The following is a 22,939-nucleotide window of genomic DNA, read 5'->3' on the forward strand; positions in this document are numbered from 1 at the left end:
CAAGGGGAAGTTGTGTCGGTCGCCCATCTGGTCCGAGGATATTTTTTTCTAGCTTCCAGGAGGATTATCTTTTGTTCCTCTGTCATGAAGAGAGTCCCTAGGAGTTGTTGGCAGTCATCCCAAGTAGGCTGGTGTGAAAACGTCGGCGGGTTCTTTGAGTTCTTTTAGCTGGGCCAGTTTCTTCCGGGGAGGAGGGGCTGTGTGTGCCATGGGGGAGTCATCTGGAGGGCACTGGGCCAGCTCAGCTTCCTCCAATGGTGGAGAGGCTGAGTCAGCAGCAGGGGAATCATTTAGAGGGTGTTGGGGGTTGGGGGATGAGGGCAGGGGATAAGGAGGGGGAGGAGAGTCCAGTAGAGTCAAATCTTGAGATTTAGGGAGAACAGAGGGTGGAGGAGGAGGAGGAGCAGAGGGTTTGAGAGACAGAATCGTGGGGGAAGGAGTAGGAGCGGGGGCAGGGACAAGGAAAGGCTTCACCCATGGAGGAGGAGATTTGCAGAGGTCCTGCCAAGTTAAGATATACGGCTGTTGATCTGGATGGCTATGTGGTCCCGGCTGAAAGACAAAGACAATATCTCTGACTTTTCAAATTAGTGGGAAGTAGAAAGATCCTTCTGGGGGCCATCCGACTCCAAAGGTGGGCCATTCTGAGGCACAGAGAGTCTGCCAGGTCTGGTGTTTTACTGAAAAAGAAAGATTTTAAGCCCTTAAGCGGACTTCAGTCCAGTGATCAAGGGTCAGGGACAGAGGCGTGGAATGGCTCTGTCCCATAATGAAAGTTACTTGAATAAAGACAGGGACAATACAAACGTGACACAAACATGGACACACACAGTAAACGTGTAACACAAGTTCAGAGGCAAAGATTAAAAACAGACAGTGAATTCAACCTGAGAGAAAGAATTGCCGGCAAGACCAGACCGGTCGGCAGCAGAATATACCAGATGAGGGCACTTCCGTCCCTCCCAGATGAGAGCACCTTCGTCTCTCCCAGAGTCTCTCAAGGCGTCCCTTGAAAGACGTGGCCTGTGGCTTCAGGGACACGTCTGTCCACCACCGCCAGGGGAGCTCACACTCTCCGCTGACAACCACACTCTGCCAACCCAAACCAAAAAACCAGAAGGCTCTGAGAGCTCACGCTCTCCGCTGAGCCAAAAACCCAGAAGGCTCTGAGAGCTTACGCTCTCCGCTGAGCCAAAAACCAGAGACTCTGAGCGATCGCAAAGGAAAAACAAGGAGGAGAAGAAGGAGGAGGAGAAGAAGAAGAAAAGGCGCCTTACTTACCTCCCTAAAGGAGTCTTGTTGAGGTCTCCCTGTCCGGTGATGCGCAGTTCCCGGCCAACGCACCAAATGTAAGGGTCCGGCGAAACGTCAGAGGAAGAGACCACAAGAGACTGTCTTATGCAACAGCAGAAGGGAGGGTTTATTTGGAGACCAGCATGCTAGGGCCCAGAACTCTCTATAGCAAAGAGAGAGAGCCCTGAGAACAGCTTAAGCAGAGCTTATATACTTTCCTTGGAGAGGGCAGGGAGAGAAGTTACATTTTGTAGTTTGGCAGTTGGGGACAGCTCATTCTGGGAACAAGATTAGCAAACAGTTCATAGTTGGGGACAGCACATCCTGTACCTATTTTATTAACCTTTCATTATCAACACTTAACTCTTTCACAGTTAGGGACTCATAATCTTTTAAATAAATGATACAGTTGAAATGTGGTGTTAGCTGATGATAGATTTTTGTTTTGTTTGCTTTTCAAAGTAAAATTGTTTTATTTTTTATTATAAAAACATTGGGTAGAAAAATTTAAGCATCATAGAAAAGTAAAAAGAATTTCAAATCTCACCACCCAGTGGTAACCATTACTAGTATGTAATAAACATTATTCCAGACATCTTTGTATGAAGTATGCATTCAATATTTTAATTAAAAAATAAATTATATACTTAACCTACAGGAAAAACTCAAAACTCTGTTTATATCATATTTTTAGTATCAATATATGACTTTCTATGAATATGTTAGTTATTTTAATAAATATTTGATGGATTGTTGTGTAGCATATATTTGCTGTCAGTGATGATAAAGATTTCTTACATAAAAACCTTAGGAACTTTAGGTCAACTAAGAGTGATCATATACTTATCTGCATAAAGAAGAGGTAGAATATAATTGTAATTAGTCTTTTAAAGAGGAATGTAGGTGTATGCCTGTGATCCTAGCAAATCTAGAGTCTGAGGCAGGAGGAACCCAAGTTCAAGGCTAGCCTCAGCACCTCAGCAAGACTATCTCAAAAAAAAAAAAAAAGGACTAGGGATGTAGTTCAGTGGTAAAGCACCCCTGGGTTTAAACCCCAGTACCAAAAATAGATAAATAAGAGGAATGCGTAACACACAAAGTTATGTGAGTTAAAAGATGTATTTCCTTACTTTGGGAGAGAGAAAAAAGTCATGGAAATGTGACAAATATGATAAATGCCTTGGAAACTTGTGTCATTTAAAGATGAAGCTAAAAGGATTTTGTAGGCTAAGGAGATGGCATAAGCAATACCAAGGGTGGAGACTGGAGGGGACTGCAGGAATAAAGAGGAAATAATGTGTAGTTTATTTGTGGTGGTGAATATTTTTTGAATGCCCTTTTATGTAAATTGTTTCCCGATATTCACTACTGTGAGGTAGGTACTAAAGCCTACCCTGTTTTATGGGAAACTTGGTTAACTTGTCAGGGATCACACGATAAATAAATGGTGGGATCAGGATTTGAAGTCCATTCCCACTTTTAAACATATTTTCCTTATAGAGATGTTTAAACATTTTATAGACATTGAGAGCATTGCATTGTAAGAATCTGAGCTGGGGTATAATGATGAAATCTGTCTTAGGAAGTTAATTTAGATTCAGCATATATTTTCCTTAGTATGATTTCTAATGCATATGACTCTGAATGTATTTCACAGTCTAGAGATATCAATTTAATAATAAACATGGAATTTTACTGTATTCATAGGCCCTATTGTACTTATCTATTTCCCTACCATTGTCAGAAAAATAAAATACTTTTAAAAATATTAAAAGTTTTGGGCTGGGGTTGTGGCTCAGTGGTAGAACACAGACTGGCCTTGCATGTGTGAGGGACTGGGTTTGCTCCTCGGCACCACATAAAATAAATAAAATCAAGGAAAGCTTTAAAAAATAAATAAAATCTTTGTGGGGGATTGGTCCACATGGACAGTATCCTCATGAATTTCTGTTGTTCTCCATGAATTTTAGGAGCAACAAATGGATTTCTCATGGAAGTGTGTGTTGATTCAGTAGAGTCAGCTGTGAATGCAGAAAGAGGAGGTAAGAAAAATTAGAGTATGAATAACAGTTGGCAACCCTTTTAAGAGTCTGAAAATAAATCCTGTAAACTGATCTCAGAAGCCCTTGTGATCTCCAAGGGCTGATAATCCTCTTGAAAACAACAAACTAGAAAACCTAATGGAAAATAATAATCTAGTTTCCCTCCTTTTCAAGCAGGTCACATTTTGAGACAGATGTCCACAGTAATGCTTATTCATTGACATTTTATTGAACTTATCTAAAACTTCAAACTTTTGGTTTAAAGATGCTTTCACAAGGGTCTGGGGAGTAGCTCAATGGTAGATCATTTAGCATATATGAGGCCCTGGGTTCAAACCTAACACTGGGGGGAAAAAATTAAGATGGTTTGAGAAACATTATTTATTTGTATCCAAAGTTTCTTTTGTACTCTGAACTTGTTTAAATAGGAAGCACAGACATTTCCATTATCTCAGAATCAGAACAATTTTTAAATTTTTTATTATGGAAAAATTTCAAACACACATTACAAGAATAGAGTAGAGGGCTGGGGATGTGGCTCAAGCGATAGCGTGCTCGCCTTGCATGCGTGCAGCCCGGGTTCGATCCTCAGCACCACATACCAACAAAGATGTTGTGTCCACCGAGAACTAAAAAAAATAAATATTAAAAATTCTCTCTCTCTCTCTCTCTCTCTCTCTCTCTCTCTCACTCTCTCTCCTCTCTCACTCTCTCTTTAAAAAAAAAAAGAATAGAGTAGAATAATGAATCCTGTGTATCCATTACTTCAATCATTTTTAACACATGGCCACTCTTCTTTCAATCTATCGGGGATCAGCAAACTTTTTTGGTAAAGAGCCACATAGTACATATTTTCAGCTTTGCTGGCCACATTGGTCTTTATCACTTACTCTTTAAAAAAAAAATCCTTTGTGGGGGGTGGGGGGTTGTGGCTTAGTGATAGAGTGCTTGCCTAGCACTGGTGAGGCCCTGAGTTTGATCCTTAGCACCACATAAAAACAAATAAAGGTTAAATTCTAAAAAATAATGATAATTCTTTGAAAATGTAAAAACTTCTTGGCTTGGCAATAAAAAGCAATAAAGTACTGATACATGCTATAACAGATGAATCTTGAAACATTTTGAGTGAAAGAAACCAATCACAAAATACCACATTGTACAATTTCCAATCATATGAAATGTCCAGAATAGGCAATTTATGGAGACAGATAATAGATGAATGATTGCCTAGTGCTGAAAGGCATGGGGAGAAGGTGAGATGACTGTTAAAGGGTGGGGGTTGTTATTTAGGAGGATGTTGAAAATGTCTTAAAATTCATTGTGATGGTTGCAAAACTCTGCATTGTATACCTTAGGTGTGTTGATTATATGGCATGTAGATTACATGTTAATAAAAGTATTATTTTTTAAAACCCATAAAACATTCTTTGCTCTTACGGTTAAGAATAACAAAAATAAGCTATTGGCCTTTGGCCTGCAAGTCATCGTTTGTTGACCCTTGATCTGTATACCTGCTGAATTCTCCCAACCGCAGATTATTTTGAAGAAAACCCTATATATCATGTAATTTCATCCTTGAATATTTAAGAATATATCTCTAGAAGATAAGGACTCTTTGAGGGGGGAGGTGGAGACTGGTGATAAACCCAGGAAGTCTCTACTACTGAGCAACATCCCCTTCTAACTTTTTTTTTTTTTTTTTTGAGACAGGGTCTTGCTAAGTTGCTGAAGGTCTCACAAAGTTGCTGAGGCTGACTTTAAACTTGCTATCCTCCTGCCTTAGCCTCCTGAGAAGGACTCTTTTTGTTTTTGTTTCAGTTCTTTATTATAGTTTTCACCGTACCCAGCATAACTTTTTTTTTTTTTAATTATCTACACATGACATTACAATGATCTTGGCAGTTCATACATTTGAATCATTGGGGTAGCATAACTGTTTTTTAAAGCTTAGAATAATAGATTGTTTTGGAAAAGATTATGGTATTATCAACAAAAAACCAACATTTTACTATGGTCTGGTAATATCTTTATTCTAAGTCATTTACCTGGGCATGGCAACCCTAAAATTTAAAATTTTAAGAGAACTAGCTTGAAAAACTCTTAAATTTTACCATCATAACACAGCTGGATTGCACAATACAGTTGAAATTAAAAATAGAGTTTTAGCCTATAATTTGATTCCTCATAGACAGTTTCTAACACTCTTCTATATTTGGGAATGAATGTTGTAAACAGTTTGCTATTTAATAAGAGCTTTAAGAAAACTTTGTTGAGCAATGCTTTTTTATCACAGGTGCTGGTCGAATTGAATTATGTTCTGGTTTATTGGAGGGCGGAACCACACCCAGCATGGGTAAGTGTCTTGTTTTTCACCAAACTTCTTGTAGGAGGCTTTTTTTAAAAAAAATGTTTTTATTAGTGCATTATAGTTATGTATAATAGTGGAGTTCATTTCGACATTCATAAGCACATATGCATAGTTTGCTCCATTTCAGTGTCCAGGACTTCCACCTTCCCTCTCCTCCTCCCACCTTCTGATTCCCTTCCTCTACTTTCTTGGTCTTCCTTCCTTTCTTTGGTACTGGGGATTGAACTCAGGGTTGCCGCAGTCTTGGCTGGGCACAGAATCATGAGCCACTCAAGCAGGAACAAAACTTTATTTTGAAAAAGCCGCCAAGACTCTGTAGGCGCCGGCAAGCCAAACCCGGTCCTCCCACGCGGGCGTCCACCGGAACCGCGAGTCTCCCGGAACCCGGGGTCCCCGGACCTCCCCCGGAATTTCCTCCTACTATCCTTCCCCAACCAATGGGAACTCTCCAAGAGTCTGGTAACACGAGTCCGGTAGCAGGCCAAGGTGAACAGCGGGAGTCCAATTTCCATATGAATGTAAATCTTAACATAATCATCTCAGTGGCTAGCTGGCGTCACTTTACAACCAAAGGTGCCATACATCGTATATTTGCTTGTGGCTCCTAGCACAGGGTCAGTTAACCACTGCCACATCTCCAGCTCTTTTTAATTTTTTATTTTGAGACAGGGTCTTGCTAAGTTCCTTAGGGTCTTACTAAGTTGTAGAGGCTGGCCTCAACTTGCAATATTCCTGCCTCAGCCTCCCAAGTCACTGGGATTACAGACATGCACCATCACACCTGGCTGTTAGTTTTCCTTCTATTCATTTATTTTTAATTGGTAAATTATAGTTATGAATGAAATTGGAATGCATTGTGATATACTCATTTGTGCATATAGAGTAATTTGGTCAACTTCATAACCCAATTCTTTTACACAGGAATTTATAAAGCCTAGAGGCAACTATTTATCAGTTTCACTGGGGTCTTTTACTAATGTCATGTTACTATGTTGTGAATATTGTACTAGTTAGAAATGTTTATGATTGTAAATAACACTATCAAAGATTTGATCAGGGGCTGGAGTTGGAGCTCAGTGGTAGAGCACTTGCTTAGCACATGTGAGGCACTGAGTTCAATCCTCAGCATCACATGAAAATAAATAAATAAAGATATTGTGTCCATCTATAACTAAAACAAACAAAAAAATATTTGATTAAAAAATTTTTTCTCAAACATCAGAAAGTTGGAAGGTTGGTAGTTGCTATTAATACCGATTCAGCTATTCTGCAGTAGCATCAAAGATCAGACTTTTTGGGGCTGGGGATGTGGCTCAAGCGGTAGTGCACTCACTTGGCATGCGTGCCACCCGGGTTCGATCCTCAGCACCACATACAAAGATATTGTGTCCGCCGAAAACTAAAAAAAAAAAAATAAATAAAAAATAAAACTAACTCTCTCTCTCTCTCAAAAAAAAAAAAAATCAGACTTTAAAAAAATCTTTCTATATTGGCACCCTGAATATATTGACTTTTGTCTTTGTTTCTTCCTTCCTGTCTTTTGTCCTGTTGTTTTCATACATTTTACTTACATTTATCAAAAACCTCATGCTGTATTTTTTGTTTGAAAAAATTATCTTTTAAAGATATAAAAGTAATAAAGCAATCCTCCTGCATCTGACTCCCGAGTTATTGGGATTACAAAGAATTCTTTCTTGTTTATTTATTCTTTGTACTAGTGATTGAAGCCAGGGACACTTTATTTCTGAGCTACATCCATAGCCCTTTTTATTTTTCATTTTGAGACAGGGTCTCAGTGCAGAAGCTGCCTTGAACTTAAGATCCTCCTGCCTTAGACTCTCAAATCACTGAGATTATAGGCAAGTGCCACTGCACACAGCTTTACTTTATTTTTGAAAGATATTTTTGCTGGATGTAGAATTCTAGGTTGACAGGGTCTTTCTTTCTTTCTGTTCTTTGAAGATTTTTTTTTCTTTGTCTTCTTGCTTGTGTTATTTCTTTTCTTTTTGGTACTGGAGATAGAACTCAGGGGCACTTAACCACTGATCCACATCCCCAGCCCCATTTTTGTATTTTTTATTTAGAGATAAGGTCTCACTGAGTTGTTTAGTGCCTTGACTTTGCTGAAGCTGGCTTTGAACTCGAAATTCTCCTGTCTCAGCCTCCATGCCACTGGGATTACAGGCGTGCACCACCAGGTCCGGATGCTTGTGTTGTTTCTGATAAGAAATCTATATCCATATCTTCATTTTTCTCTATATAATGTATCTCTTAAATTGCTTTTAAAATGTTTTTTTTATTCCTAGTTTTGAACAGTTTGATTATGATGTACTAGATTGTATTTTTTTCATGTTTCTTGGACCTGTACATTTGTACTTTTAATCCTCCACTCCCTCCTTCATAGACTTCAGTTATACTTATGTAAGTATGTACTTTGAAGTTGTCCTATAACTCTCTGATGAGCTATCCTTTTATATATATATATATATATATATATAAATCTCCTTTCTGTATTTCATTTTACACAGTTCCTATAGTTTTGTTTTTGGGTTTACTTATCTTTTGCAATATTTAATCTGCTGTTAATCTTGCCTAGTATATTGTTCATCTCATGCACTGTAGTTTTTTCATCTAGAAATTAAATATTCTAGGCTCCACCTAGGCTCCTCCTCCCTGAGCTGAGGCCTTGAAACTGAGGCATTAAACTGGGTCAATCATAGAGCTCACCTCACTTGTTTTCTTTCAGGAATCATCATCTTTTGTTGTTTGATGTCTAGTGTCTTACAAACTGTTGTTTTAAATATTTTGTCTGTTTTTTTATTATTAAAGGAAGGAGGATAAATCTAGTCTGTTTTTGTATCTCCCATGTTTCCTCTTAACTTTTTTGAACATATGGAATAGAGTTATAAGACCTGTAATAAGGCTGCAAATTTTAACATCTATATCAGATTGGTTTCATTTGATTAATTTATCACTTAGTGATCTGTCTTATTTTCTTGCCTGGTCATTTTTTATTGCATGAAATATGTTATGAATTTTACTTTGTTTGTTATTGGGAATTTGTATGTTCCTATAAATATTTTTGAACAGATAGTTTATTTGGAAACAGTTTGGAACTTCTAGGTCTTGTTAAGGTCTGTTAGGCAATTCTAGAGTAGTGATCACTCTAGAGTTTATTATGGCCCACTGTACTACTGAGGCAAGACCTTTCTATATACTCAGTCAACTCTTCCTTTTCTTTCAGAAAAATGCACAAGAACAGATGTACTTGACCAATACTATTTTATTGACTACCTAGAGCTTTTTTTCTTCTCTGTCTCTGTCTCTCTGTATAGGGAGTTGAGCCCAGAGGCGCTTTACCACTGAGCTATATTCCCAGTCCTTTTAACTTTTTATTTTAAGACCGAATCTCACCAAGTGGCTTAGGACCTCACTAAATTGATGAGGCTGACCTCAGACATGGAATCTTTCTGCCTCAGCCTTCTGAGTTGCTAGGATTAACAGGCATGCGCTACAGTGCCTGGCTCTACCTAGAGCTTTTAAGCTCATGTTTAAATTTTAGTCTGCTTTCTGTTTTTATAGGTGTCCTTCAAGTAGTGAAACAGAGTGTCCAGATCCCAGTTTTTGTGATGATTCGGCCACGAGGAGGTGATTTTTTATATTCAGATCGTGAAATTGAGGTGATGAAGGCTGACATTCGACTTGCCAAGCTTTATGGTGCTGATGGTTTGGTGTTTGGGGCGTTGACTGAAGATGGACACATTGACAAAGAGTTGTGCATGTCCCTTGTGGGTAAGAATTTGTATAATGAAAGGAATAAATCTCTACTGATGGTTGTATTTATGTTCCTGATGCAGAAAAATATCACAAAACTGACTTTTCAGTCATACTTGCAGGCACCCACCTAATTTAACAGTACTTATTTAAATGTTTATGGTGGAGATAGTGGAGAGTATCTGTGACAAAACCCAGCTAATTTTCCTCAGTTGCTGTAGGTCTGGTTCTGGTCTTGTTCTCATAAGGTTTAAGTGATATTTACTGTTAGTTTCCTAACCACCGCACTAAAACCTTCAGAAGTTATTGCATCCAATGAGGATAGAGAAAGTTGGAAAGAATAGAAGCAAACTACTATGCTGCTTGGCCAACATTATTTCTTGAAGAATCTTTAGAGGGGCAAATAATAGATATAATGCTGTTCTTATAGTTGCCAAATCATGCAGTTTTATTTGGTGCCTTTGAGTTGTAGATGATTGTATTTTATATAAAACAAGAATTTATTAGAAAATTAGGATTTTTAATTTGCAGGCTACCATCTTATTATCATTGAGTTCATTATCTCTTACTTCTTAGGAGAAGAAAGTATTAAAAATTTTCACCTTACAACCTTACATGGAGAATCCTACAGTAATCAATGATGACCTTTTCTATTCATCTTGTTATGTGACTTTCTTTTTATAGCTATTTGCCGTCCTCTGCCAGTTACTTTCCACCGAGGTGAGTAGTTTCCATTTTATAAGCTCTGTTGAATAGTGTCAGTTTTCTAACTTCACCAGAAGCTACAACCTTTTTATGGATCACAGTTCTACAGTGTTACTCAGATCTTAGAATGAAAAGTTGTAAATTTATAGATATACAATGTCTACATAATTTCAAGGCCCAATTATAAAAATTATTAAAAGTAGGTATGTAGCTCAGTGGTAGAGCACTTGCCTAGCATTTGTGAGGCACTGGGTTCGATTCTCAGCACCACATATAAATACATAAAGGTCTATTGATAACTAAAAAAACAAAGTAGGTGGTTGTAGAATATAATAGAGAAGAGGGAGATACTAATTATTACCTACAAGGGCATGTATCCATCTGGGTAACAATTCTGAGTTTCATTTTAATTAGATTATCTTAGGTTATGTACAGTCCTAAAAAGAATAAATCACTGTTAGCCAGTGAAATAAAATGTACTGTCTGGCTTAAACCAGAAAAAAATGAAGCTATGGGTGAGGTCAACTTTCTAGAGAATTCATGTGGGGAAAGAGGGTAAATATATGAAGAAGAATTAGATATTTTTTTGGAAAGAGGAAAGAAGAAATAGGTGCTAAATGGTCAACAAACAGATGTCCAGTGAGATATATGAAATTACTTTTCATGTTAAATATCTTGTCTGCATCATTTTAAAAAATGCTTTCTATTTAAAATTCAGGTGATAATAATTCCAGTGTACTTTGGCTAAATGTTGGTGAAATGGAGATATAAGGGTCACTTTTGCCTTAGAGGGCACTGCCCTTGCACATGAAAAAAAAGCCTTTAATCAAAGAAAAAAAAACTGTAATTTTATATTTTTACCTGATATATTTGAGAAGTTTTTCAGTGCTTTTTTTCCTTTTAAGTAAACGTTCAGAGATTAGGCTTAAAGTGAATATCAGGATCTGTATCCATTTATAGAAATTAAGTATAAAGTGTATTTGTTATTCTTGTTTCTTTTTGAAATGTATAACACTATGAGAAAACTGTTTTCTTTGACTTGATGTTATAGCAATTCTTCTTCTAAACTAGCAATAACTTAAAGATGTTAGGGTGTTTAAAAATCTTCACCTTGAGGCTAACACACATAATAAAAAGTTATTAATACATGAAAAGCATTTTAAATTAGTGGACATTCATCTGAAAAAATATATATTTAAAATTTTGACATGCCAAATAATTTAGAAAGTAAACTAGTCACATATATTTTTCTGCTCTTAAACTAAGACAGTGACTTTTTCTTTTATCTAGTAGTATTTTCAAAAATTTATGTAAATTTTACATTTTCCTCTATTCCACATTCTTTCTCACTCATTCTACATTTTTTCATTCATTTATTTAATAAGACTATGAGAGTATAATCATAGGTGAGAAAGTGCTGCCACCAAAAGAAGAAAATCTTTCTAGTTAGATTTTGCTGAAGTAGCTTTTCTGTTTTGAGGTTTCTAGGTCATTTTCCTCTCATAGGGTTCTGAGGAGAGAGGTTTCTTAGAAAGCAGAAAGGAATTGGGCAGGCAAGATGACACAAACTTATAATTCCAGCAAGTGGGGAAGCTGAGGCAGGAGGATCACAAGTTGGAGGCCAGCCTCAGCAACTTAGTGAGGCCCTAAGCAACTTAGCTAGACCCGGTTTCAAAATAAAACATAAAAATGGCTGGGGATATGACTTAGTAGTTAAGTGCCTCTAGATTCAATCTCTAGTACTTAAAGAGATAGAGATATCACTAATATGGCATTATGTAAAAATGTGAATATGTAACAGATGTGATTCTGCAATCTGTATTTGGGGTGAAAAAGGGAGTTCAAAACACAATTTGAGGCAAATGTATGAAAGATGATATATCATGAGCTCTGTAAAGCTTTAAATAATCAATAAAAAAAAAGAAAAAAAAGAGATAGAGATAGAGATAGAGAGGAGGGGGAGGAGGAGGAGGAGGGGGAGGGGGGGAGGAGGGAAGGAGGAAGGGAGGAAGGGAGGAAGGAAGGAATTGAAACTTCATATAATCTGTTGAAAGCAACTGTCCTTATTTGGTCACTTATCTATTGCACTTAACAATTTTACCATATCTGAATGCTTACCTGTGCAAATTCATTTAATAACTTTCTTAAATAAAATCTTAAGTAAATTTGTTAAGGAAAAAGTTTATAATTATTGAAAATTGAAACTTTTCATATGATATGTCACGAGCTTTGTAATGTTGTGAACAACCATTAAAAAAAAATAAAAAATAAATAAAAATTAAAAAAAAAATTGAAACTTTTCACTTCTGCATTTAAGTAAATATACCTAGTAAAATGTATCCTAGTAAAATGGTCATGCATAATGCCTGTATGTTGGTAAATTGGCTCTTTGGGAAAAAAAGCTCCAATTTGCATTTTCTGATTTCTGTGGTTTGAGTACTTGAGTAATTTCAAGATGCCAGTGGACTAACGATCTGATATGCAAAATTCCTGATTATTTGACAGTTGGCTCTTTAAAGCCTGAATTAGTTAGGTCCAGCATACCACCATATTTGTACCGTGTTTTAAATAACACTGCATTTGAAAAATACGTGTTTAAAATTCAAATTAATTTTATTTCTTTCAGCCTTTGACATGGTTCATGATCCAATGGCAGCTCTAGAGACTCTCTTATCCTTGGGATTTGAACGAGTACTGACCAGTGGATGTGACAGTTCAGCATTAGAAGGGTTACCTCTAATAAAGCGACTCATAGATCAGGTACAGACAATTTCTTTTCTTTCGTCCTAAGACCATTGTGGTTACTTCTAACATTCTGTCAGGATGTGAAATTAAATATTACCGACTTTATGATTACTGTATAGGAAAAAGCAAACAGACAGTGATATATTTATGTAATTCGTATTGCTTTCACAAGTGGACTTAATAACCAAATTTCTTCAGATCAAATTGTAGACAGTGTCTATACAGATCTGATTTAACTTGGATAACCGTAGCAAAGTTTATCTTTTCTGTGCCATCAGCATTGTCTAGTTTTAAGCCACATCTTTTCATTGCCAGCCCATGTATACCAGAGGATCCCATAAATTTATGAAATAATTATTATCTGTAGTAAATTCTGAAACTAAAATTATGTTCTTCTTTCACTTTTCTCCATCTATCAATATAGGAAGAAATATATTTTTCTCTTGTCCCAGTTTTCCTGATGAACTGTCTTCATTTTTAGAGTAGTCAGATATGCCTTTGTAATTGAAGTATGTCTCTGTTTTTCTGACACCATTCCAGAGGCATTCTAATGCCTAATGAGTGTAGACTTTGAGATGAGAGAATTCTATATTTGAGACTCAGGTTTGACACTTGTTTGCTGCATGACATTGAATAGATTACTAGCCTAAAATCCTCATTTCTTTATGTGTGAAATTGAAAAAAATTAATTTTTTTGTATCAGGGGTTGAACCCAGGGGTGCTTAACCACTGAACAACATGCCCAGCCCTTTTTATTTTTATTTTGAAATAAGGTCTTGCTAGTTGCTTAGGGCCTAAGTTGCTGAGGCTGGCTTTGAACTCATAATCCTCCTGCCTCAGCCTCCCAAGCCACTGGGATTACAGGCATGCACCACCATGCATGATTAATTCCTTCTTTATAGGGTAACTGTTACGATAGAAAGATATATGTAATATCCTTAGCACAGTAAAGCATACAGTAAGTAATTCTTAGTACATGCTAGTTTCCATTATTATTACTAGTTTTATTAATAATATTATTTAGCATTTCTGTGTAGACATCTGATTATTTTTACTTATCTATAGCCATAAAAATAACTTTAAGAAATTTCATCTATGGATTTGGTGTGATTCTGCTACTCTGGAACATACTGATTTTACAGATATTTATTTATTAAGTATATATTAGATGCAGGTTATTTGTACTGTGGTGGTGACCACGAGGTAGGGGTGTGTGTGTGTGTGTGTGTGTGTGTGTGTGTATGTGTGTGTGTGTTAGTCACTGCTCTTACAATCTAGTGATCATAGGTACTTTTTAATAGAGACCTATAACAAAAGGTGTTATGTGAGCACATTGGAGAAGTCAATTAACTCCAGATTTTTTGCAGCAGGGAGGTTGGCAGTGATTAGGGGAAACTTCCCAGAAGAAAAGGTAGCCAAACTGCAATGTCTTACTCATTTTAAAGTAGGACATTTTAAAGTAGGCAGAGTGGAGGAATTGTTTCATGCAGGAAAAATTATATATGCAAAGTCCTGGAAACAAAAGCAAGCATAACTCAAGATGCTGAAGAGTGACCGAATCGTTGAAGATGAAGAGAAGAATGATATCCAAAGTTCTGAAAACCTTATTAAATTGTGTTTATATTTAATCCTTGGTGCATTGGGGAAGGGTGAAGCATTTTAAAATAGTTTTAAAAGGTTACTCACTAAGAATAGAGAATAATATATAATTGTCATGATCCTATATTACATTTCAAAGTGTGTGTGTGTGTGTGTGTGTGTGTGTGTGTGTGTGATGTTAATCATTGGTTGGTAGGGAGCTGGGTTAGATATTTCATATTACTACCTTTCCTTCTTGAAGTTACTACCTTGCAGTATAATATACTGGTTAAGCCATAGGATTTAAGATTAGAATTCTGGTTTACAGGTTTACATCCTGGTTTTGTCACTTATTAACAATGATATGAGTCAAATTAACTAACCATCCTAAACATTTGTTTCCTCATCTGCAAAATTAGGATGTATTATAATAGCACCCATCTCCCAGAATAGTTATGAGAGATTGCTTCAGATAATAACATAATGTCTGACCCTTAGTATGTTACATTGTTAAATCATAGTGATAGCCTTAGGCATATAATCTTTTATGGAATGCAAAAAAAAAGTGAGAGAATTTATGTCTTTAAAATATCATTTGTCATTATTTTGGAAAGTCTTCATTTGGAAAAACAGGTAAATGTGACTTTTTCCCTCTTCAAATTATTTTTGCTTTCTAAAGAGTAAATGTTTTATGAATGACTTGCTTTTAGCACATTTGAGAGTATGAAACATCTTTTTTCCACTTGATTTTTTCTAACAGTTATTAAATTCTGTGCAATAGCTCCTCTGTTTACTCTCTATTTTATTAGTTTGCTTTATTTTTCCCTTATTGTACTTACTGCTACCTGAAACTTTAGTACATAAATGTATTTATCTGTTTTCCATCTTCCTTAAATGTGCAAGATGAAAGTAGGAACTTTATTCCATATCAGGAAGGCAAAAATTCTTGTACTCTTTTGTGTTTAGTTCCCAGGGGCTTGCAAATTAAACTGATTAAATACAGATTAGCAGGAGAAATAATGAATCTGGATTGCATACCTAAGTGTATATATTCTTATGTGTATGTGGAAGTTAACAAAGAAATATAACTCAATGTGATGGTTAGAATTTGGAGGTTATATTATAAACCATCTTAATAGGTGAAAAAGGAGGAAGAGAAGGTTCTTATGGTGGAAAAAGTGACTATATGGCAGGACAAATAGGCCCTTAGGAGAAAATATGGGAGATATGATTGTTTTATAATAATTTCGGTCCTATTTTCCAGAATGATCAGCAATTAAATTAATTCCTGTAGTCTCAGTTAAATGGACCTAGAGAATTTAGTTGATACAGGATTTAAGTGGATTTTCCCCCAGTAACTTAAAATTATGTTATGTTTTCTTTTCTAATAAAATCTTGTTTAAATTCAACTACTTTCATCCCATTGCATAAGGTATTTTTTTTTTAAGTAAGGCTTTTCTTCAGGTGGTGTGATTATTCAGTATTTGTTTTGGAACCTCTTATTCTTTGTGTTCATAATAGTATGAGTTTATAAAGTAATACAATAAAATAATCTTTCTTGATAGAACTTATTATGCTGGACATCTTACTTTTCCAAGATTCTTCCCCCAAGAGAAGATCTATTGACAATTAGACATTAATAGTAATTTTTAAAAATAATATACTTGACAGCTTAAACCCAAAGGACTTAAAATCAGCATACAACAGTGATGCTGCTACATCAATGTTTATAGCAACTCAGTTCACAATAACAAAGGTATGGCACCAACTTGGGTGCCCTTCAACAGATGAATGGATAGGGAAAAAAAAAGTAGTATATAGAAACAATGAAATATTACTCAGACATGAAGAAAAATGAAATTATGGCATTTGCCTGTAAATGGATGGAACTAGAGAATATGCTAGGTGAAATAAGCCAGTCCCAAAAAACCAAAGATTGAATATTCTCTCTGATATGTGAATGCTAACCCATAACAAGGGAGGGTTGGGAGGGAAATATAGAAGTTCATTGGATTAGACAAAGGGGAATGAAGGGAAGGGAGGGGGGATGGGAATAGGAAAGATAGTAGAATGAGTTGGACATAACTTTCCTATCCTCATATATGAATATACTACCAGTATGAATATACTTCATACCATGTTCAACCACAAGAATGGGATCAAATTGTAATGGGTTGTATCTCATGTATGTATAGTATGTCAAAGTGCACTCAACTGTCATGTATATCTAAAAACAACAAATAAAAAATAAAAATAAATAAAATCCCCCCCCAAAAAAATAATATACTTGACTCAAATCTTTCTCTTCTTACTGCCTTATTATCACAATTAAGAAAAAGATATAGCTGGGCATGGTGGCACACAACTGTGATCCCAGTGGCTCGAGAGGCTGAGGCAGGAGGATCACGAGTTCAAACCCAGCTTCAGAAACAGGGAGGCACAAAGCAACTGAGAGTGAGACCCTGTCTCTAAATAAAATACAAAATAGGGCTGGGAATGTGGCGTAGTGGTTGAGTGCCCCTGAGTTCAATTCCCAGTACCCCCTCCAAAAAAAAAGAAAGATATTACAATTTACTTATTTATTTTTTTCTTTTTTTCAGGCAAAAGGCAGGATTGTGGTAATGCCAGGTATTTGTTTATCTCTTTGTCTACTAGCCTAACACCAAACTATAGTGGAGGAAGAGCAAAAAGGGCACGAAAATCTGAAAGTATGTTCAGAGAGAAGAATAAATAGTTTGATTAAAATGTTCAAGATTAGGAGATATGTGCTGGAATAAAACTTTAGGAGAAGGAGAACACTCTAATAGGGATGACCTCATTGAGGAGCAAATAAGGAAATAGATTAGGACTGGTTTCTCCCATGTTTGCTTCCCTATAGTATATAGAATTTTATGAATGTGTATGTTCATCCCTGGTGAGGTATACCAAGTTGGACTAATACTACTTCCTCAATTCCTGAAAAGTCTCTGATCATCAAAATATTTTGTTTTAAACAAAATAATTGGAGCATCTGCTCCTGATGATAACCATAAAATCAATTAAGTGCATAATGACTCATTAGAAATGAACAGATGAGGCAATTTTGAAAGAATTAGAATAAGCAACCCCAAATCAGCATGAAACAAATATAAAGGCTCTTAATTTTTTCTTTTATTATTTTCTCAAAATAAAAACAACAGAAAATAACATAATAAATAGTCACGGTCATTTCCTAGATTTTACTATTCTGCCACATTTGTCTCATCTTTTTTTCTTTTAATCCTGAACTAATCCCACCACCACCACCACTACCCTTAGTGCAGGAGCTCAAACCCAGGGCCTGCCTTACTCTGGGCAAGAGTGCTACCACTGAACCATACCTCTTGTCCGCCGAGATATTTTAAAGACATCATGACATTTTTTTCTTTATGCGTCTCTATAAAAGACCCATTTACTATAACCACAATTTCATTATTACATAATACATCTATCAAAATGAACACTAATTCTTTAATAACATTTAATACCCAGTCCATACTTGCCTTTCTTCAGTTTTCCCAAAATGGTTTTTATAACTGATATGTGCAAACCGGGATCTGGTCAAGGAACAAGCATTACATTTGGTTGTTTTCTATAGTATCTTTTAATATAGAAGTTTTTCCTTTTCTTCTTATTTAAAAATATGACTTTGTTGGGGGCAGGATACTGGAATTGAACTCAGGGGGACTCAACCACTGAGCCACATCCCCAGCCCTATTTTTTTGTATTTTATTTAGAGACAGGGTCTCACAGAGTTGCTTAGTATCTTGTCATTGCTGAGGCTGGCTTTAAACTCATAATCATCCTGTCTCAGTCTCCCAAGCCACTGGGATTACAGGCATGCACTACCAGGCCCAGCTTAAAAAAATGACTTTTAAAAAGTGGATACTTACCCTGTAGAGTGTTCTACTTTCTATATTTATTGAGTTGTTTATTTTTGATACTGTAAACAATATCAAAGCTAAAGCTTGTTTTTGTAGCTTCTAAATTCCCTATAAACTGGTAGTTAAATCATAAGACTTGATTAGATTCTGGTTAAATATTTGGGTAAGAATAATGGGTGATTCAGTGTACTTCACAGTTGATCACATCAGAAAGCATTCAGTCTCTAGACTCTTACTAGCAGTAATGCCAAGACTGACCAGGGTTCAAAATGGTGATAACCAGATAAAGGGCAAGTTTTAAAATAGGCCAGGTAAAGATATTAACAGTTAGTAGGAAGTTTTTCACTTGCAGTAAGTCCCTGAAACAAGCAGATAGAAAGCATATATGATCTGTCAAATTGAGACCCTTTATAGACTAATCAGGGAATATTAAAGAAACTTACTGAGTCTGTCTGATGCTTTTCTGTTTAAGGCTAAATGTATTTAGCCTTGACAACTAATAACCAGATTTAGACAATTCTTTACACAAGTGCTTGATGAATATGTAATTATTAAGTTATCTGCTTTGTGCAAGGAATTATGTGGGATATAGAATTAAATGAGCAACTATTCTAGAAATTGATAGTCTTAGGTACAGAAATATTTGTGACTAGATTAACAAACCTTACTAAGGAAGTATTAATTATGTCAGTTATAATTATACATGTATTGTTAGATGTGAAAATAGAATGAATATGAAGTAATCCTTCTATTTGGGGAGCCCACAGAATTTCATGTAAATAAGTACCAGCATGTAAAAAATTCTTAGATAAATCAATCCGAAAGCCTAATGAGTTTTCATCCTTGGGAAATATAAAGATAAGTAAGACATATATAATGAAACTTACAACATATTTAGGGTCTGGTTTTCTCATTTATAAGGAAGGGAATATTGAACTAATTATTCTTTGAGGTCTCTTTTTAACTGTAAAGCTCTGTTAGCCTATGTGTTGGAGAATGTATTGAGTGTTGTGTTTCAGTTTTATTTGTTAGAGGGAAATAATTTGTCTTTTAATCCTTACAAGCGCATGAGGTAGGCAGTATTATCCTTCCTTGTGATTTTTTTTTTTTTTTTTTTTTTTGGTGGTACTGGGGATCGAACCCAGGGCCTTGTGCTTTTGAAAGAGGCAAGCACTTTACCAACTGAGCTATATCCCCAGCCCTGTATTATCCTTTTTTTGTTGGTGAAAAAGTTGAGGCTAAGTGGATTTAAATAATTTATTTAAGATCACCCAACTCCAAATAGCTACAGAAGTGAAGCCAATATTCCTTTACAACTGACTTCTTAGTCTGTGTTCTTGCTAATTCCTAGGGTTCAGCAATATGAATAGACCACTAACCAAAAACAAACAAAAAACAAAAAAGCCGAGTTAACAAGTTTGAAAGAGTATATAAATATAAAAACAGATTATTTCAGCAACTTGAATAGCTTGAGGTACAAAGTACAATGTCATTTTGAAATGTTTATTGAATACATTCGCTATATCAGAAGACATGAATATAAAGATGAATAAGCTAACTTCATATTTGCAATTATTGGTACCAATTCAGAATATGACTTTTATAAATAAATATTTTAAAGATTGTTTATCAAAACATGTAATCATAATAAAATGGAGTCAGATTCTTCTGTGAAATGAAACAGAAAGTTAATATTGTGATGAGTAAACTGTGTAAAACTTTGCCTTATTGACATTTCCCATGAAGTCACGGTATACGCTTTCAGTCTTGGCCAGAGAGAAAATCTTACAGGTTCTCTCTTTAGACGCATCTCTCCGGTTGTGCTTTTGTATCTTTTTTTCTCAAAAGGAGGTGGCATTACAGACAGAAATCTACAAAGGATCCTTGAGGGTTCTGGTGCTACAGAATTCCACTGTTCTGCTCGGACTTCCAGAGACTCAGGAATGAGGTTTCGGTAAAAATGTTCTTGGACTCATACAAGAAGGGATGAGATTAATCTTTACTACCCAAATAGAAAAACGTTTGTTGATGCCATGATCAATGAATGAATGTCATGTTGTGATTAATACATAAGTACTGTCATCATTTTTGCAGTTTAAAAACATTTCTAAAATGGTTCTTGTTCTGTCTTAAATGAGCAGGATCTTTTGCACATATTAAACCTTTTTATAGTCTTTGGTAGTCTTGCCAGCCATTGCCATTTAGTCATTCTTCCCTCCCCTTTGCTCTCTTCTTTCAGTTATTTTGAAATTATATTACCATTAAGAAATTGAAACTATTATGTGATTTTTTTTAATATATAGGATTCCTATAACTTACTAGGGGAATCTTTCTATTTATAATTTGGGAAAATGCATGTAAAAGAAGGAAGAAGCTTAAAACTTACATTTCCAGATATAAAATCAAGTATACTGTTTTTTAGATTGAGCTACTAGGTGTTTCAAGTAATTAATTAATGAAAATTATTATTATGGAATATGGTAGTTCAGAGTCCTTACCTTCCCATGTTTCTGAATCATGAAATAACCATAAAGTGAAGTGCCAGTTGGAGTACTGACTGAACAACTTATCTGTTCCATTATTATTTCTATTGCAGAAATTCCTCTGTTGCCATGGGAGCCTCACTTTCTAATTCAGAATATTCTCTAAAGGTAACAGATGTGACCAAAGTAAGGACTTTGAATGCTATTGCAAAGAATATCCTAGTTTAGCCAGACCTCTCCATGAGACATGGATATTGCAGTATGAAGAAAGAAGAATAATCTACGATTCTCTGAGACAAAGTTTTAACCTTCTTTGGCTAGGACAGTTAGTCAAGTTTCACATGGCCGTGAAGTATGCTTCCAAGAAGAAAAAGAAATTGAAACAGATACAGTCACTTCCTTTGCTTAGTCTTTCCAGCCTTTGCCATCATTATGATTAAATCTGTTCTGTACTACATCTACAGAGAGGCTTAGTCTATCCTCAATGGAACTAGTTGATGAACTAGAAAATTCATCTGCAAGATATGAATTCAGCGTGGCTTCAGGGTTAATTTGATAGTTGTAGTATTTTGCTTTTTCATTTATAAAATAAAAAAATTTCATTCTATTATGATATCAGTCTCTTATTCTTAAATTGAATACAATTTGTACCAAATGCGAAAGGGAAGATAGTGTTTCATTTTACTTTTTTTTTCATTCTCTCTTTTTATTTTGTGCTCACTGGAGATGTTGTCTTGGAGCAAGAAGATAAGGGTGCAAAGTGAAATGGACAGTATAAAAATTCCAAGACTTGGGAAATAGGTATAAAAGACACTGGGCTCAGTATTATATATACATACAAATATATAGTTGGACTTCATTGTGTGATTCCCAGAGACAAAAGCAGGCCTTGTCATCTTTATTTTATTTAAACAGATTAGTGAAGGTGATGTGAGTTGCTCAAGTTTAACAATGAATTAATGTTCCTTGTGAGGCATGAACATTAGGCTCCTAACTTTCCAAGATTTCGGCTTTTAAGCTGCTTCTGGTATGTGAATGTGGTACAAAGAGCAATACTTCTAGGCAATACTCCTGGGCTCGTATCCTAGCTCCTAGTTTAACCCTGAGAAAGTTACTTAATTTTTGAACTTTGCCTCACTTTAAAATTTAGGATTAATAACTAAAACATATTTTCTCATTAAATGACATGCTAAAGTTTGAGGCACACAGAAAGTACTTGTTAAATATTAATTATTTTCCTCCTAAAGTAGCTTTCTAGGAATAGACTTTGAGAGCTTAAAACCAGTTACCCAGTATTGAAACCAGCACTAACTTTGTGCCCTTAACTATGAATATAAAACAAGAAGCAGAATAAGGTAATCTCTATCTATATTTTTCATTTCTTTCTCTTTTTTTCCCCCAATACTGGGGAATAAGCCAAGGGATGCTTTACCACCCCAGTCTTTTTTATTTTTTATTTAGAGTCTTACTAAGTTGCTGAAGTTGGCCTTAAATTCGAGATCCTCCTACTTCAACCTCTGAAGTTGCTAGAATTACAGGTATGCGCTATCACGCCCTGCCCTACCATGATTTTTCTATAATTTATTTGTGTTTTAAAATATTCACTGGTGATTTCATATGTGTAAGTTTCTTCTCAACAACATTATTACTCTTTTGAAGATAGAGGCCAAAATACCAAAAGTCTTCTTACTTTTTTGTATCCCCTATCACAACTACCACATTGTAATTAAATCTGTTCTGTACTACATCTACAGAGAGGCTTAGTCTGTCCTCAATGGAACTAGTTGATGAACTGAGAAATTGTGTATTCATAGTGACATTTACTTTGCCTAGTGGAAAAAGTACTGAATTGGAACTAAAGATCTAGGTTTTAGTCCTGACTTTTTCATTGACTTTAGTAACTGCTAGATTTCTTCTCTTTTCCCCTCTAAATCCATCTCTACCTTTGTCTGTTCTGTATCCTAGAACAGATCACACTCATATGATCAGCATCCATGGCTCCTTTGACCTTCATATTTTTGTGGGGCTTGGTCAATAGTGAAAGGTTAA

The 22,939-nt window shown here is 35.6% G+C and overlaps 1 protein-coding gene across 2 annotated transcripts in view; it reads left to right on the forward strand.

Annotated features, from left to right (window-relative positions):
* The window catches only part of CUTC (cutC copper transporter), a 28,591-nt gene extending 7,084 nt beyond the window's left edge, over positions 1 to 21,507 (forward strand). Inside the window, exons 2-9 of one of the 2 annotated variants that reach the window (XM_081268483.1) lie at positions 3,264 to 3,335; positions 5,629 to 5,688; positions 9,286 to 9,495; positions 10,162 to 10,197; positions 12,809 to 12,942; positions 17,106 to 17,133; positions 20,256 to 20,361; positions 21,004 to 21,504. In XM_081268483.1, the coding sequence (XP_081124609.1) occupies positions 3,264 to 3,335; positions 5,629 to 5,688; positions 9,286 to 9,495; positions 10,162 to 10,197; positions 12,809 to 12,942; positions 17,106 to 17,133; positions 20,256 to 20,361; positions 21,004 to 21,118 (761 nt within the window). In that variant the 3' untranslated portion in view covers positions 21,119 to 21,504. Of the gene's footprint in view, positions 1 to 3,263; positions 3,336 to 5,628; positions 5,689 to 9,285; positions 9,496 to 10,161; positions 10,198 to 12,808; positions 12,943 to 17,105; positions 17,134 to 20,255; positions 20,362 to 21,003 lie in introns of both variants that reach the window. The other variant, XM_081268482.1, reaches the window with a different exon arrangement.
* The last annotated feature ends 1,432 nt before the right edge of the window (positions 21,508 to 22,939 follow it).

The sequence above is a fragment of the Spermophilus citellus genome (assembly GCF_964194105.1).
Source record: "Spermophilus citellus genome assembly, chromosome: 15".
In the NCBI taxonomy this organism is placed as follows: domain Eukaryota; kingdom Metazoa; phylum Chordata; class Mammalia; order Rodentia; family Sciuridae; genus Spermophilus; species Spermophilus citellus.